The 18,170-nt window shown below is 38.1% G+C and overlaps 1 protein-coding gene across 1 annotated transcript in view; it reads right to left on the minus strand.

Annotated features, from left to right (window-relative positions):
- The window catches only part of RECQL (RecQ like helicase), a 57,586-nt gene that overhangs the window by 38,029 nt on the left and 1,387 nt on the right, over positions 1–18,170 (minus strand). The window contains exon 2 of the mRNA XM_045462634.1: positions 12,617–12,664. Within this exon, the coding sequence (XP_045318590.1) occupies positions 12,617–12,632 (16 nt within the window). The 5' untranslated portion in view covers positions 12,633–12,664. The remainder of the gene's footprint in view (positions 1–12,616; positions 12,665–18,170) is intronic.

Here is an 18,170-nt window from a genome sequence, read left to right on the forward strand (position 1 = left end):
TGAAGATATTTAAAGAGATTCATCTTGTTTTCATGCCCGATAACACAACATCCATCTGTAATTCATGGGTCATTTACTTTCAAGTCTTATTATTTATAAAATACATTTCATAAGGCTATAGCTGACACAGATAGGGATTGCTCTGATGGGTTTGGGTAAAATCAATTGAAAACCTCTGGAAAGGATTCATCACTCTAGATGCCATTCAGAAAATTCATGATCCATGGGAAGATGTCAAAATATCAACATTAATAGGAGTTTGAAAGCAATTGATTCCAACCCTCATGGATGACTTAGAGGGCTCAAGATTTCAGTGGAGTAAGTCACTGCAGATGAGGTGGGAATAGCAAGAGAACTAGAATTAGAAGTGGAGCCTGGGACACCTAGGTGGCTCAGTGGGTTAAGTGTCCATCTCTTGGTTTCGGCTCAGGTCACAATCTCATGGTTCATGAGTTCAAGTGCTGCATTGGCTCTGTGTTGACAGTGTGGAGCCTGCTTGGGATTCTCTCTCTCTCTGTCCCTCCCCTGCTCATTCGTTCTCTCTCTCAAAATAAATAAATAAACTTAAAAAAAAAAAAGTGGAGACTGAAGATGTGACTGAATTGCTGCCATCTCATGATAAAATTTTAACAGAAGTTAAATGAACAAAGAAAGTGGTTTCTTGAGATGGAATCTACTCCCAGTGAAGATGCTGTGAAGATGGTTGAAAGGACAACCAAGGATTTAGAATAGTACATAAGCTTAGTTGATAGAGCAGTGACAAGTTTTGAGAGGACTGACTCCAATTCTGAAAGATGTTCTACTGTGGGTGAAATGCTCACACATACAGAGAAATCATTTGTGAAAGGAAGAATCTATTAATGCAGCAAACTTAAGTGCTGTCTTATTTAAGAAATTGCCACAGCCACCCCACCCTTCAAAACCACCACCCTGATCAGTCAGAAGCCATCAACATCACAGCAAGACCCTCTACCAGCAAAAACATTACACTCACTGAAAGCTCAGATGATAGCTAGGATTTTTCAGCAATCAAGTATCTCTAATTAGGTATGAACATCATTGTTTGATGTTCTATTGCACACTTAATAGAGAATAGTATAAACATAATGTTTATATGCACTGGACAACTAAAAAGTTCATTTGACTAGCTTTATTGTGATATTGACTTATTATTGCAGTGGTTGGAAACAAATCTGTAAGATCTCTGAGGTATGCCTATATCACCAGAAATATGGTGGGAATATGTGAGGGAACAGATCCCAACGGTACTAAATCAGAGTGAATAGAATATTAAATGAAGCTAAATTCACTGATACAGACTCAATATGAAATTCTGGTTTAGTGCAGTAGTACAGTGGCCAGGAGTGGCTCTAATAATTTACTTCGTTGGTTGCCAGAAACCTGGCTCCAAAGATGAATTATTAGAAAGTTGAGATAGAATGACACAGGTGTAGATCTCAATGATACTGAAGGGCTAGAACTTTCTGGGTATACACTAAAGGAGGGGATCCAGAGGCTTCAGGAAAGGAGAATGCTACCCAGCTTCCTGAAGAGCTCACAGTGACTGTTCTCTGTAAGCTAGGAATGACAGCAAGGGAAGTACTGCCTTTGAAGCAGATCAACAGAATCAATGAGAATAACGGATTTTCCAAGGTATGAGGGCTAATTCAGTTCACAACCAAAGAAAAGATATATGTGGTTACTATAATAGGCAACAGAGCAGAAACAGTAATCAGAATAGTCTGATCCACAGAGAACTCTGGCATTGGCTAGTTGATCATGATGTCCTTGAAACGGTTTACTTGATTTGAATATGCAGAATGCAAAGCCCTGATTCTGGTAAACTAAGTTTGACTTGAATCACTATAGAGTCAGAGTCTTTCAACCAGTTCCCAGAAAAGAACCAATTTATAGACCCAGAGTCCCCTCAATAGAGATTGGGACCCTGTGAGAAAAGACACAACTAAAAATTTATATAGTAAATCTTCTCACTAGTGTTCTCCAAAGAAACGTACCAGGGTAATTATGTATTGGGGAAAGGAAAATAGCTTCTCATAAATTACTGGACACTAACTCTGAATGGACAGTTCCTGGAAGACAAATGCCATGGTGATCCACCAGTCAAAACAGGGACTGGACTTATGCAAATCACGTGATCAATGCAGTTTTGCTCATGTCCATCATACAGTGGGCTCAGGAGATCCTCTAACCCATTCTATGGTTATTTCTCCAGTTCTAGATCATATTATCAGAATAGATACATTCAGCAATGGGCCGAATACATATATCAGTCCCCTCTTAGGGAAGACTAAGTGGAAGCCAGTATAACTGCCCTTACCTACCAAAACAATGAATAATGCTGTTTGTCCTATAGATTGGATTCTTGAGCCTAGGGATCAGGGTGGAAATGAGAGTGGCTCTTCTTACTATTACCACTTACTAGTGATCCACTAGTAAAATGTTTGCTTCCCATCCCTGAAACTTTGAACCTTGTTGGTTTAGAGGTCTTATCAAGGAAGGAATGCTTCTACCAGGGGAAAATGCAGTGGTTTCATTTAAACAGAAGTTGGTGGGATTGCAAACTGGTGTAGCCATTCTGGAGAATAGTATGGAGGCTCCTCAAGAACTACCCTATAACCCAGCAATTGCATTACTAGGTATTTACCCAAAGGATACAAAAATACTGATTCAAAGGGGTACATGCACCCTGATGTTTACAGCAGCATTATCAACAATAGTCAAACTGTGGAGACAGCCCAAATGTCCATCAACAACTGATGAATGGATAAAAAAGATGTGGTATATATACACAATGGAATATTACTCAGCCATCAAAAAAATGAAATCTTGCCATTTACAACGACATTGATGGAGCCAGAGTGTATTATGTTAAGTGAAATCAGTCAGAGGAAGATAAATACCGTATGATCCCCCTTATATGTGGAATTTAAGAAACAGATGAACATATGGGAAGACAAAGGAAAAAGAGAGAGAAACAAACCATAAGAGACTTTTTTTTAATGTTTATTTTTGAAAGAGAGAAACAGAGTGTGAGCAGGGGAGTGGCAGAGAGAGGGAGACACAGAATCCAAAGCAGGCTCCGGGTTCTGACCTGTCAGCAAGGAGACCAGTGTGGAGCTCAAACTCACGAACCATAAGATCATGACTTGAGCCAAAGTCAGATGCTTACCCCACTGAGCCACCCAGGCACCCCCATAAGAGAATCTTAATGATAGAGAACAAAAAGGGTTGATGGAGGGAGGTGGGCAGGGGGTGGGCTAAATGGGTGATGGGTATTAAGAGCACTTGTGATGAACACTGGGTATTATATGTGATGAATTACTGAATTCTACTCCAGAAACCAATATTGTGCTGTATGTTCACTAAAACTAAAATTTAAATTAAAAAACAAAAAATAAAAATAAACGGAAGTGGACTGCCTCTTGACCACTTTGAGCTCCTCGTGCCAGTAAATCAACAGGAAAAGATGGAGGTTACTGTACTGGCTTGGGTGACTGATTCTGACTATTCAAGGGAAATTGGATTGCTACAACACTACTGAAATAAGGAAGAGTATGTGTGAAATATAGGAAAACCTCTAGGGTACCTTTTGGTATTCCCACGTTCTGTGATCAAAGTTAATGCAAAACTACAAAAGCTAAATCCAAGCAAACTGCTAAGGCAAGTCCACACACCGGGCAAGGATTTGTAACCAGGTGAGGTGTTGTTGACAGCAAAGAAGGAATACGAAAGTGAAGAACATAGTTATAAAATAACATCTAATGACCACATGACCAGGTGAGAAACAGGACTGTAATAACAATAAGCATCTCTTGCTTTTTGTTGTTGGTGGTAGGTATGTATGTATGTATCTAGGTCCCTTTTCCTATTTTCCTAACATCTAAATAAAATGTGCTAATAGTAGCTGACTTCATATCTCAGGAATTAAGTTAGAGGATTACCAAGAAGGATGTGATTTAGCAAGAGGAATGAGCATCATCCAAAGATGACTAACAAGAACCTGTGCCCTTTTCGGGGGGAGAGGAAGAGTTTGTCTTTGGTTGTACAAGGGACAGTTGTTTCCTTGGGCAGCCAGATATATGGAAGGTAGAAGTGAAAGAGTGCCCTTGTTTTCCATATGTGGAAAGGTTAGTTAAGACCAGGACTGATGACCTCACTGGCACAGGGCACCACCAAGCCCACAACTCTGGCTGCTGCTAGATATCCTCGGGGAAAGAGCAGAGTCTGCAGCTCCCCCAGATGCTGTTGGTTCTCCTTCAGCTTCTCTGAACCCTCAGCCAAGCAGTATGCCAGTCCATGTGCATGTACACCCACTCCTGAATCATCCACACTGGAGACTGTGAGGCACTGAGACTAATACAGGTTCTGCTAAGAAACACGATTCATGATTCACAGGTTGCAGTTTGCCTCTGCACCCCCACTATACATCACCTTCTCTTCCTGACCGTTGGCGTGGACTTCAGTGCCACACACACAGGTGACAAACACCAGGGAAGAGCTTGACCACTTCACACAATCACATAAGGTTAAATCCCTCCAGTAAATCCCTTGTATCATGCATAGTGCCTCTGCTTCTCTGATCAAACCCTGACAGAGAACTTCCGATCCAAGATGGCAACATAGAAGACCCTGAACTCATCTCCTACCCAGACACAACAAATCTACACCTATTAACAGAGCAATTCCTTCTGAAGAACTGCGAGCAGACTGAACAGCTTCTGCACAACAAAAGATAGAGCACATGAAAAACAGCAAGAGACACACACTGTAACAAAGAAAACTCCCAGCCCCTATGCTGCAAAACTACAGTGGGAAGGGATACTAGGCCGGGAACAGGTTCATTTGCCCTGGGACACAGAAAAAAAGCCACAGTTTGGTATGGAAATTAGAATATAAAGGAACCAGCCTTAGGCCACTACCAAATGGTGGGGCAGCTCCTAGAACTCTCTCTAGATCTGAGGCGCTGGCAAGTGCCATGGTTAACGTTCCCAGTCCACCTTGACAGCACAGACGGGAGCAGGTTCCAGAAGCCATAGCTGGCCTGCTGCCTCTGCGAGCCCTGGTCATACTAGCCCTGAAGCCCCTAGGACACAGAAAAAAAGCCACAGTTTAACAGAACAACTGAAATATAAAGCATTCAACCCTAGAACTCCACCAAATGGCAGGGAAGCTGCTGGAAATCTCTCTGGATTGAAGAGGCTGGTTGAGTGGAGAGTATACATTACTTTCCACCTTGATTACATGGATGGGAGCATGGTCTAGGCACCTTAACTGGCCTATTGCCTCAGTGAGTCCTGGTCCCCTAGCCCACACCATCCCAAGCCGACCTACCAGGGCAGCCACGGTACAATGAATGCCAGGAAACCCTTGGTCAGCATTCACCACAGCTATGGCCATCTTGCCAAAGTGACATAGGCCCAAAGCACCCTGGAACAATCCAAATCTGTACCATACTGGCTCCAGATGACATGCTAGGACACCACAGTGAACAGCACTCCAGGACCTCCTGGCTCATACTCTCTTCCACTCCAGCCACCCTGCAAGAGCGCCACTTGCACAGTGTGCCACAGGAGCCACTGGCTTGCACACACCTTGGCTACAGCCACTCTGCCAAGGCACCCCCTACATGGAGTACCCTGGGACTCCCCTCCTTCCCAAACCTTGCCTCTGTTCCAGCAGCCCCACCACAACCAACTCATGTCCACTTCAGCTCCAGCCACACCATTCAGGTGCCCCTTATGCTAAAAACCCTGGGACACCCTGGCTTGCACCCACTTCAGCTACAGCTCTCCTGCCAGGGCACCATCTGTACAGAGAGGCCTGGGACTGCCTCAGCCAATGCCCACTTCAGCTCTGGCCATCCCACCAAAGCAACATCAGTACAGAGTGCCCCAGAAACCCTGGCCCACACCAGTCAAAGCCTCAGCCAGCCAGCAAAAGTCACCAGGCACACACAATCTGCACAGAAGACAACTATACATACACAAAACCATTCCTTCAAGTTTAGGAGAAGTAGCTGAAACAAACACAGAAGGTCAAAAAACATGAGACAGGAGCATATGTTCCCAACACAAGAAGACAAAAACCTCAGAAAAAGGACTGAAAGATGGATATGGCAAATCTAACTAATGAAGAATTCAAAGTAATGGTCATAAAGATGCTCACCGGACTGGAAAGAAGAGTGGATGAATTCAGTGAAAACTTCAACAAAGAGATACAAAATATAAAAAGGAACCAATCAGAAGTGAAGAATAGAATAACTGAAATTAAAAAATATAGTAGAAGGAATCAACACATCACAGGATAGGTTAAGGGACCTCTGCAATAACCTCAAGCATAATAACATTTGCATTTTTAGTGGTCTCAAAAGCAGAAGAGAAAGAAAAAGGGGCAGAAAACTTCTTTCAAGAATTAATAGCTGACAATTTCCCTAACCTGCAGAAGGAAACAGACATCTAGGTTCAGGAAGCACTGAGAGCCCATAACAAGATGAAGCCAAGGAGGGCCATATCAAGTCATATAATAATTAAAACGGCAAACATTAAAGATTAAGAGAGAGTTTTAAAAGTAGCAAGAAAGAAGCAAAAGTTATATGCGAGGGAAACAGCTTAGAGCCCAGAGCCTACTATGGATTGTGTCTCCCTCTCTCTCTGCCCCTTCCCTGCTCACACTCTCCCTCCCTCAAAAATAAATAAACATTAATAAATAAATAAACAAATAAATAAATATTAAACAAAAAGAGAAACTGAAAACCAAATAAATAAAATCAGAAATGCAAAATACATAACAACTGACACCACAGAAATACAAAAGACTACATAATAGGCTACAATGAAAAATTATATACTAGCAAATAAGACCAACTAGAAGAAATGGATAAATTCCTAGACACCACCTTCCAAAACTGATCAGGAAGAAATAGAAACTGACCAATTACAGGCAACACAATTAAATCAGTAATCAAAGAAATACCAACAAAGGAAAGTCCAAGACCAGATAGATTCACAGGTGAATTCTACCAAGCATTTAAAGAACAGTAATACCTATTCTCCTCAAATTATTGGGAAAATGAGGAAGCAAAACTTCCAAATACATTCTACAAGACTGACATTATCTTCATGCCAAAGCCACACAAAGATACTACAAAAAAAAAAGAAAACCAGAGACCAATATTGCTAATAAACATAGACGCAAAAGTCCTGAATAAAATATTAGCAAAGCACATTCAACAATACTTTAAAAGGATCATTCACCTCAATCAAGTGGGACTTATTCTGGGGAGGAAAGAATAATTCAATATTCACAAATCAATCAACGTGATATACCACATTAACAAAATGAAGGATACAACTCATATGATCATCTCAACAGATGCAGAAAAAGCATTTGACAAAATTCAACATCCATTCATGATAAAAACTCTCAACAAAGTTGAGTTTAGAGGGAATATACATGAACATAATAAAGGCCATATAAGACAAACCCACATCTAACATACTCCAATGGTGAAAAACTGAGAGCTCTTCCTCTAATATCAGAAAAGGCAAGATGTTGTTCACTCTCAACATTTTCATTCAACATAGTACTGAAAGTCCTAGAAACAGCAATCAGACAATTTTTTTTTTCCTAACCTGGTATTTATTTTTCTTTCAATATATGAAATTTATTGTCAAATTGGTTTCCATACAACACCCAGTGCTCATCCCAAAAGGTGCCCTCCTCAATACCCATCACCCACCCTCCCCTCCCTCCCACCCCCCATCAACCCTCAGTTTGTTCTCAGTTTTTAAGAGTCTCTTATGCTTTGACTCTCTCCCACTCTAACCTCTTTTTTTTTTTCCTTCCCCTTCCCCATGGGTTTCTGTTAAGCTTCTCAGGATCCACCTAAGAGTGAAAACATATGGTATCTGTCTTTCTCTGTATGGCTTATTTCACTTAGCATCACACTCTCCAGTTCCATCCACGTTGCTACAAAGGGCCATATTTCGTTCTTTCTCATTGCCATCTAGTACTCCATTGTGTATATAAACCACAATTTCTTTATCCATTCATCAGTTGATGGACATTTAGGCTGTTTCCATAATTTGGCTATTGTTGAGAGTGCTGCTATAAACATTGGGGCACAAGTGCCCCTATGCATCAGTACTCCTGTATCCCTTGGGTAAATTCCTAGCAGTGCTATTGCTGGGTCATAGGGTAGGTCTATTTTTAATTTTCTGAGGAACCTCCACACTGCTTTCCAGAGCGGCTGCACCAATTTGCATTCCCACCAACAGTGCAAGAGGGTTCCCGTTTCTCCACATCCTCTCCAGCATCTAGAGTCTCCTGATTTGTTCATTTTGGCCACTCTGACTGGCGTGAGGTGATATCTGAGTGTGGTTTTGATTTGTATTTCCCTGATAAGGAGCGACGTTGAGCATCTTTTCGTGTGCCTGTTGGCCATCCGGATGTCTTCTTTAGAGAAGTGTCTATTCATGTTTTCTGCCCATTTCTTCACTGGGTTATTTGTTTTTCGGGTGTGGAGTTTGGTGAGCTCTTTATAGATTTTGGATACTAGCCCTTTGTCCGATATGTCATTTGCAAATATCTTTTCCCATTCCGTTGGTTGCCTTTTAGTTTTGTTGGTTGTTTCCTTTGCTGTGCAGAAGCTTTTTATCTTCATAAGGTCCCAGGAATTCATTTTTGCTTTTAATTCCCTTGCCTTTGGGGATGTGCCGAGTAAGAGATTGCTATGGCTGAGGTCAGAGAGGTCTTTTCCTGCTTTCTCCTCTAGGGTTTTGATGGTTTCCTGTCTCACATTCAGGCCCTGTACCCATTTTGAGTTTATTTTTGTGAATGATGTGAGAAAGTGATCTAGTTTCAACCTTCTGCATGTTGCTGTCCAGTTCTCCCAGCACCATTTGTTAAAGAGACTGTCTTTTTTCCATTGGATGTTCTTTCCTGCTTTGTCAAAGATTAGTTGGCCATACGTTTGTGGGTCTAATTCTAGGGTCTCTTTTCTATTCCATTGGTCTATGTGTCTGGTTTTGTGCCAATACCATGCTGTCTTGATGATTACAGCTTTGTAGTAGAAGCAATCAGACAATTTAAAAAACTAGACAAAAGGCATTCGGATTGGTAAGGAGTAAATAAAACTGTTACTATTTGTTGGTGACATGACCCTATTAGAAAACACTAAAGACACCACTAAAACACTACTAGAACGGACAAACTCAGTGAAGTTGCAAGATACAAAATTAATATATAGAAATCTGTTGCATTTCTATACTCTAATAATGAAGTAGAAGAAAGAGAAATTTACAACTGCACCAAAAAGAATAAAATACTCAGAAATACACTTAACCATAAAGATCAAAGACCTATACACTGAAAACTAGAGGACACTGCTAAGAGAAACTGAAGAAAACACAAATAAATAGAAAGATATTCTCTCCTCACAGACTGGAAGAATTAACATTGTTAAAATGTTCATAATACCTGAAGCAACCTACAGATGCAATGCAATTTCAACCAAAATTCCAATATATTTTTCACAGAACTAGAACAAATAATTCCAAAACTATGGAACCACAAAAGACCCCAAATAGCCAAAACAATCTTCAGAAAGAAGAACAAAGCTGGACAATCCCAGATTTCAAGATATACTACACAAATATAGTAATCAAAACAGTATGCTATTGTCACAAAAACAGACACACAGATTATAGAACAGACAAGAGAGCCCAAAAATAAATCTACGCTTATGTGGTCAATTAATCTACGGCAATGAAGGGAAGAATATACAATGGGGAAAAGACAGTGTTTTCAATACATGGTGTTGAGAAAACTGGGTGGCTACATGCAAAAGAATGAAACTGGACCATTTTCTTACACAATACACAAAAACAAACTCAAAATGGATTAAAGACCTAAATGTGAGGGGCGCCTGGGTGGCGCAGTCGGTTAAGCGTCCGACTTCAGCCAGGTCACGATCTCGCGGTCCATGAGTTCGAGCCCCGCGTCGGGCTCTGGGCTGATGGCTCAGAGCCTGGAGCCTGTTTCCGATTCTGTGTCTCCCTCTCTCTCTGCCCCTCCCCCGTTCATGCTCTGTCTCTCTCTGTCCCAAAAATAAATAAACGTTGAAAAAAAAAAAAAAAAATTAAAAAAAAAAAAAAAAAAAAAAAAAAGACCTAAATGTGAGACCTTACCATAAAACTCCCAAAAGAAAACACAGGCAGAAATTTTTTAGACACTGCCCTTAGCAACATTATCTAAGTAGTCTCAAGCAAGGAAAACAAATGCAAATATAAACTATTGAGACTACATCAAAATAAAATGCTTTTGCACAACCATCAACAAAACAAAATGGCAACATAGTGAATGACAGAAGATATGTGCAAATGATATCTAATAAGGGATTAACATCCAAAATACATAAAGAACTTACACAACTCAACACCAGAAAAACCCAAACAATCCAATTAAAAATTTGGCAGAATACCTGAATAGACATTTTTCTGAAGACAGAGATGACAAACAGATGAAAAGATGTTCAACATCACTAATCATTAGGGAAATGCAAATCAAAACCACAATAGAATATCACCTCACACCAGTCCAAATGGCTACTATCAAAAACACAAGAAGTAGCAAGTATTGATAAGGATGTGGAGAAAAAAGAACTTTCATGCATATGTAAAAACAGTATGGAGGTTCCAAAAAACATTAAAAGTAGAAATACCATATAATCTAGCAATTCTCCTTCTGGGTATTTATCCAAAGAAAATACTAATTCAAAAAGATATACACATCTCTATGTTCACTGCAGCATTATTTACAATAGCCAGGATATGGAAGCAAACCAAGCATCCATTGATAGACAAATGGATAAAGAAGATGTGGTGTGTGTGTGTGTGTGTGTATATATATATATATATATATATATATATATATATATGCATGCAATGGAATATTACTCAGCCATAGAAAAGAATGAGAGCTTGTTATTTGAAATAAGATGGATGAACCTAAGAGGTATTAGGCTAAATAAGTCAGAAAAAGACAAATACCATATGATATCATTTACATGTGGAATGTTTAAAAAAAAAAAAAAAAACTCATACAGAGAACAAACTGGTGGTTGGCAAAGGGGAAGTAGGTAGAGAAAATAATGAAATTGGTGGAAGGGATTAAGAGGTACCAACTTCCAATTATAAAATAAGTCACAGAAATGAAAAGTACAGCATAGGTAGTATAGTCAATAATATTACAACAATATTTTATGGTGACAAGTAGTAACTACATTTATCATGGTAAGCACTGATTAATGGATAGAACTGAGGAATATGTTGTGCTCCTGAAACTAACATAACATTATATGTTAATTATACTTCATTAAAAAAAAAAATAAAAACTCTTTGCAAACTAAAAATCTGTTGAAAAATAATGCATCCACATATTACAGTATTAATTTGAGTAGTGGGATTTGGAGTGATTGATATATTCTACTTTGTGATTTCTTAGGTTCCCATAATTCTATCAAAAAACATCACTCCTTGGAACCCTTCTGTACTACTGCTGGGAATGTAAAATGGAACAGTGAGTATGGAGACAAATACAGCAGTTCCTGAAAACTTAAATAGAAGAAAGAGCATGTGATTCAGCAGCTCCACCTCTAAATATATATACCCAAAAGAACTGAAAAAAGAGACTCAAGCCCATTTGTATTTAAACATTCATAGCAGCATTATTCACAATTGCCATAAGGTAAAACAACCCAGATGTCCACTGACAGACAAACTGATAAACAAAAGGTGGTATATACATACAATGCAATGTTATTCAACCTTAAAAAGATACATATAAAATGGATGAGGCTCAAAGACATTATACTAAAGAAAACAAGCCAGACACAAAAGGACAAATATTGCATGAGTCCAGTTATCTTAGGTACCTAGAGTAGTCAAATTCATACAGAGTACGAGTAGTGTTACCAGCAATTGGGGGAAAGGGAGCAAGAGGGCATTATTGTATGATGGGTACAGAATTTCAGTTTGGAATGATGAAAAAGTTCTGGAGATGGATATTGGTGATGGTCACACAAAAATGTGAATTGCTCCCATTGAATTGTATACTTAAAATTAATTAAAATGGGGGCGCCTGGGTGGCGCAGTCGGTTAAGCGTCCGACTTCAGCCAGGTCACGATCTCGCGGTCCGTGAGTTCGAGCCCCGCGTCAGGCTCTGGGCTGATGGCTCGGAGCCTGGAGCCTGTTTCCGATTCTGTGTCTCCCTCTCTCTCTGCCCCTCCCCCGTTCATGCTCTGTCTCTGTCCCAAAAATAAATAAAACGTTGAAAAAAAAATAAAAAAAAAAAAAATTAAAATGGTACACTTTGGTATGTTTTACAATTTAAAAAAAAACACAAAACATAAAAATCAGATTTTTAAAACAAATATTTTTATAATTTATTATTCTTTATTTTTATTAAGACTTTCCTCTTAGAGCAGTTTAAGGTTCACAGCAAAATTGAAAGTACAGAGAAAAACAATTTTTTTCAAAGAGCATGCAGTTAGAAACAAAACAGAATATACTATAAAATGTAATCATTTCCACTAACCTGAAATGGCTGCCATCCTAAAATTGAATTGGAGATCCAAACTTCTTTCTAAAAGTGAAAGAAAAATCACAGCAAATTTTTTTAAACCATAGTATTGATAATGCCTACCCAATAATTTATCACTACTAAGCATGAAAAATGTCAGAAAGTAAATTATATATTATAGTGACTTTTAAAATAAGGACTACATGGTTATTCCCACACTAATTTTTATAGTGAATTCTCTAGATTTCAGAGAAGTGTCCAAAATCACATAAACAAGTATAACATCAATGACACTTAAACACCACATACAAAGCGATTAGCAAAAAAGAAAGCTTTGAGGCTAAACAGTTTTAGCAATAAATTACTGTATGATCTTAGCAAAGTTAAACAACCTGTTCCTCTTCACCTCTTTCCTTATCTGTAAAATTGGGATGGTAAAACCTATCTTATAAATAACAAATTCAAACATCCCAGATTAGGTAAAATCCACCCACATAAACACTCAAATTAATCATTCAACATTTTATTGAATACCTGCTTTACAGTTACAATTTAGGTTCAATCTTAAAAGAGGAACTGGTATTCCACGGAGGGACTAGATTTCAGGAAAAAACATGAAAATATCAGAAGTGGGGAAACACATGGTATGTAATTAAGGAACTTTAAATACCTATGAATGACTAAAACTTAAGACTACATACAGATGAACAAGTAGAAGGAGAGGAGGCTTGAGAGCAGGAATTTCTCACTATATAAACCACTTTCTAACAATATACCTCTGAGCTTCCTTCCATGTTTTGGTTTGAATGCTCTTGGTTTGCAGTCTGTCTTTCTGGTGTGTGCACAATAAACTTTTACTGATTACTACTTCAATAATTCATTGGTTTTACCTCTGGTAATTCTAAACTTTTGACAGTCTGTGGTGTAAAAATGGGATCCAAAAGGGGTGCCTGCATGGCTCAGTTGGTTGAGCGTCTGACTTCGGCTCAAGTCAAGATCTTGCTGTTGCCGAGTTCAAGCCCCACGTCAGGCTCTGTGCTGACAACCCAGAGCCTGGAGCCTGTTCCAGATTCTGATGTCTCCCTCTCTCTCTCTGCCCCTCCCCAACTTGCTCTCTATCTCTCTCTCTCAAAAATAAATAAACATTAAAAAAAAATTTTTTTAAATGGGATACAAAGAAGACACCCCCCCCCCAACCTCCCTTCCTCCTTAACTCTGAGGCCCCCATGGTGATGGAACCCACAGAGTCCACTTAATTCACTTTCTCACTGACCCTAGAGTTTGAAGTCAAGTCTCTCTTATATCTGAGCTCTGTTCTCTCCATTTTGAGCTGACTTTAATTTGCATGCCTGTATTTTGTTTGTTGAAGCTTCTAGGTAAAGCTCTATTCTACTCCAAAGAGAGGAGGGCAGGGAAACACATGGTTCCCTGTGTTTTAGAACAGCTTTTAGAAAGCAGGGCCCCTCATATCTAAGAACTCTTAGGGAATCTAAAGGTAAAGATGTATTCTACCTGGTTGGTCTATGGACCAGGATTTTGTGCCTTTTTGGAAAAATGGGTGAACTTCTAGAATTGTAGCGGCCACTGGAGGGCAACTTTAACTTAGAGAAGTGTATCTTAAGCTGTGCCTTTGACAAGAGAGGATTTCAAATCTCTCAGAGACAATAGAATGCATTCTCTGATAAGCAGAAACTTCTAAAAGACACAATGACTGCAAAAATAGCTCTAAAAGATCTTTGCATCATGCAAACAAAAAAAAAGTTACTAGGGGGAAAAAAAACAACTTTGCTATCTGAGCAGGTAACCTCAACTTCCTAGAAAGACAATTTAGATCCAACTGTTCTTTTCTAAACTGGTGAATTTTGCAATATTATGGCTATCAGCTCATGGCAAAACTTTTTTAAACAAAAGCTACAAGATCTGTTTGCCTCTGTATGTTTATGTATGTCTATGTATGCATGTTATAGATGGGTAATATTTTTCTAATTCCAGATGCTATTGCCAGAATATGTAAGGAGCTCTATTTAATTGGCTTAAAGAAAAATAAGCACTTATAAATTAAGTACTCCTGAAACCCTCAGACATATAAAAACAAACCAAAATGTTTTTCAAGTTCGCATGACCTGATACAACCTTTGATATGTAAAACCTAGTTTAAGTTTGTTGACTTAAGAAAAGCAAGCATGTCTGGGTGTCTGGGTGGCTTGGTTGGTTGAGTATCCGACTTCAGATCAGGTAATAATCTAGCGTTTCATGAGTTTGAGCCCCATATCAGGCTCGCTGCTGTCAGCTCAGAGCCTGCTTCAGATTCTCTGTTCCCTTCTCCTTGCCCCTCCCCCATTTTCGCTCTCTCAAAAATAAAACAAAAACATTAAAACAAAAGCAAGCATGACTTCAAAATTTGTTGATAAGAAAAATAGTGTGATGGTTAGCTATTTAATGTCTAATCCAAGAATAATTGGTAAAAATAAATAATTTAAATAAATGTAAATAAAAAGTTTATAACAAGTTAAACTAAATCATGAATATTTGTTATCTGAATCATTTGCAAATGAGATAATATACTGAATCACTAAATGCAAAACATAAGTTTATCTTCTTTAAGCTTTTCTTTTTTTTTTTTGTACAGTATTGTAGTATTACTAATACTTTATTTAAGGAAACTAACTTTAAACTTTTACTGAAATAAAACTATACATCACTACCAGAAATGAAAACAAAAAAACAAAACAAAAAACTGTCACTTGCTAAAAACAGAAAGTAACCATACCTATGACTGTAATAAACATAAACCAATGATATTTCTACCTGCTACAGTTTGGAGCTTGGTAACTGCTCTTTTTGTTAAAATGAGTAATTAGCTGATATAAGAAAACTACTAAGGACATACAACCTCAACCAGTAATTTTTCCCTGAAGCTAATAAGAACACAGAAAGTTAAAAAGAAAGTATAACTATATCATTCAATATACTTTTCATCAAGTCTGAGTGCCAACTAAAACTGACTGAGCAAATCAGTGTTTTGGAAATGCCATTTAAAGGTTGCTTAAAGTCTGCTCTCTGAATTGGTTCCCATCATGGCAGTCCCTCAGTACTACTACAGTGTCTCAAATCTACCTCAGAGTGAATGGTTTTCATTGTGCATCTCCCCTGCACTACTATGCAAGGCTCTTATTTATGTTTAATTTCTAGTTCCGTTTGTATCATCTGCTACAAGATAACCTAAATCTAGTTCTTCATCTTCTAGGAGAACTCTTCCAATAAATTCAAGCTTTGGCAACTCCCCTTTTATTTATGACAAATTGCTTTCTATTGGCACCTGCCAACATTGTTTTACCCTAGCCTCACTTGCTCAGACAGTCTCAAAAGAGTCACTCAGACGTTAGTAGCCTAGGATTCATTAGAACAACCCAACTTTTGGCTTTTTAATTTTTACAGACAGACAATAGATACTTGGGTCTATTAATAACTATATCCTTTGTCACATTAAAAACTATATTATAAAAAACATAGATCTCTAAAAGGTTTTTATAATTGTGTATGTATAAAGTTGCCAGTCCACAATTGCTTAATTCTTGTTTTTTACTAGGAATTAAAGATAAGAGTTAAGAAATCTAATTAATATATTTAATTAAAACTACTAGAAAGAGTAAGATTAAAAGAAAACAACAGTGTATGAAAAGTAGTTAAAGAAAATAGAACATGTTTTTGGACAAGGAAAGATATAAAGAACATGGGTATGTTGTTTTGGTAAAGGAATAAAGGAAGTAATTTTGTCCAAAAGTAAAATGATTATTCCAGAATGAGAAAAAAAAAAAAAAAAAAAAAGACATAACAAAAACTGGATGGATATAAAGTGTAGAAGATTTATGGAAAAGGGATCTTGAGAAAGGAATTTTTTGTGTGGTCTAGCTAAAATTGAACTGGATTTAAGTTTGTTTTTGCAAAACTGTTCCTAGGATAGTGCTTCATCTGCAAAGAGATTCATGGAAAAGACTAAGAAGTACAGGTTTCTGTTAACTTTAAGATCATAACACTGAACTGGGTAAGAATTTCTAAAAATCTAATGAAAAACTGATTCATAAAGTTATTAACCCTAAGGTGAAGCAAAACAAGAATTACAGGAGACTGAATGAACTAATGAAGATGATTATAATTTTTTATGATTTCATTTAAAATATTGCTGGTTCTTCAATGTCCTGCTTTCCAGATTTAAAAAGCTCCATTTTCTCCTCTCTTTTAAGCTATCTATAGCTTACAGTGATTCAGTAAAAACTACTTTTGTAAACAAAGGTTGAAACATTTATCTTTTTCTTTCTACCTGATCTCACCAGAATTTAAAACCTTTTATTAAATAGTCTTATTTTTCATGACAATATATGTATTTACTTAAGCTCGATCTGATCTCCTTGTAATAGGACACAATTAGACAAGTCCTTAGCTTGGCTGCTTAGCCTGAAGAGCCCTGAAAAGTTCAATCTAAGATTCTTTATGAAAAAGTTCCAGCAAAGCAGATTTAAAAGAGCCTATATGGTCAGTCACTATTTTTGCTGCACTTATGTAAATAGTCAGGCCAAATTTATTGAAACTAGACTCAATTTGCAAACAAATTAGCCTAACTGTAGTTACCCTAATAGAAATGGGATGATGACAGAAAAATTATGATTATGTTTTGGTAATACATCTAGTGCTATTAATTTTCCTTAAGGTTTTATTTTCTACTTATAAACTGAACTGGATCCTGAATTCTAGTTTCCTCCAATATCTGGCTAGAACTCTCCAAACTAACATTTCCAATTTCCTCCCATTCTTGTAACTTGGAATCACTATGAAAATAAAACTGCCCTTTTCTCAAAGCCATGCAAACTAAAGCTGGACAACCTGATGTAAACTTCAGAGAAACCACCAAAGCAGCTCATGTGAGGAGGACAAGGTGCCTGTTGCTATGTGGTCACTCAGCAAGATCACCAGTGACATTCAAACTGCAAACCAGGAAAATCTGTCAGATTGTTACTCTTGCCTTCATCCATCTAAAGATAATTTGAACCCAACATCTAGAAATTTTCTCAACTGGTTTCTCTCCAAACTCAGACACTGAATTTATAATCTTCTTAAAATATTAGCTTTTGGGGCGCCTGGGTGGCGCAGTCGGTTGGGCGTCCGACTTCAGCCAGGTCACGATCTCGCGGTCCGTGAGTTCGAGCCCCGCGTCGGGCTCTGGGCTGATGGCTCAGAGCCTGGAGCCTGTTTCGGATTCTGTGTCTCCCTCTCTCTCCGCCCCTCCCCTGTTCATGCTCTGTCTCTCTCTGTCCCAAAAATAAATAAACGTTGAAAAAAAAAATATTAGCTTTTATTTTTCTTTTGCTTCCACAGAAATGCCTCTCTTTAAATTACTTGATTGCTCACACCATAGAGGCTTAATTTAGGTGGAAGTTCACCTGCAACACAGCCACTTAAAACATCTTCACCTTCATCCAGTCCTGAGTCATCACAAAGATATGACTGTTGATATATCATATTATGCTTATGTAAATACTTTAAAAAACTGAAATCCATTTGATTTATTTAC

This window comes from Leopardus geoffroyi, chromosome B4 (genome assembly GCF_018350155.1).
Source record: "Leopardus geoffroyi isolate Oge1 chromosome B4, O.geoffroyi_Oge1_pat1.0, whole genome shotgun sequence".
Classification (NCBI taxonomy): domain Eukaryota; kingdom Metazoa; phylum Chordata; class Mammalia; order Carnivora; family Felidae; genus Leopardus; species Leopardus geoffroyi.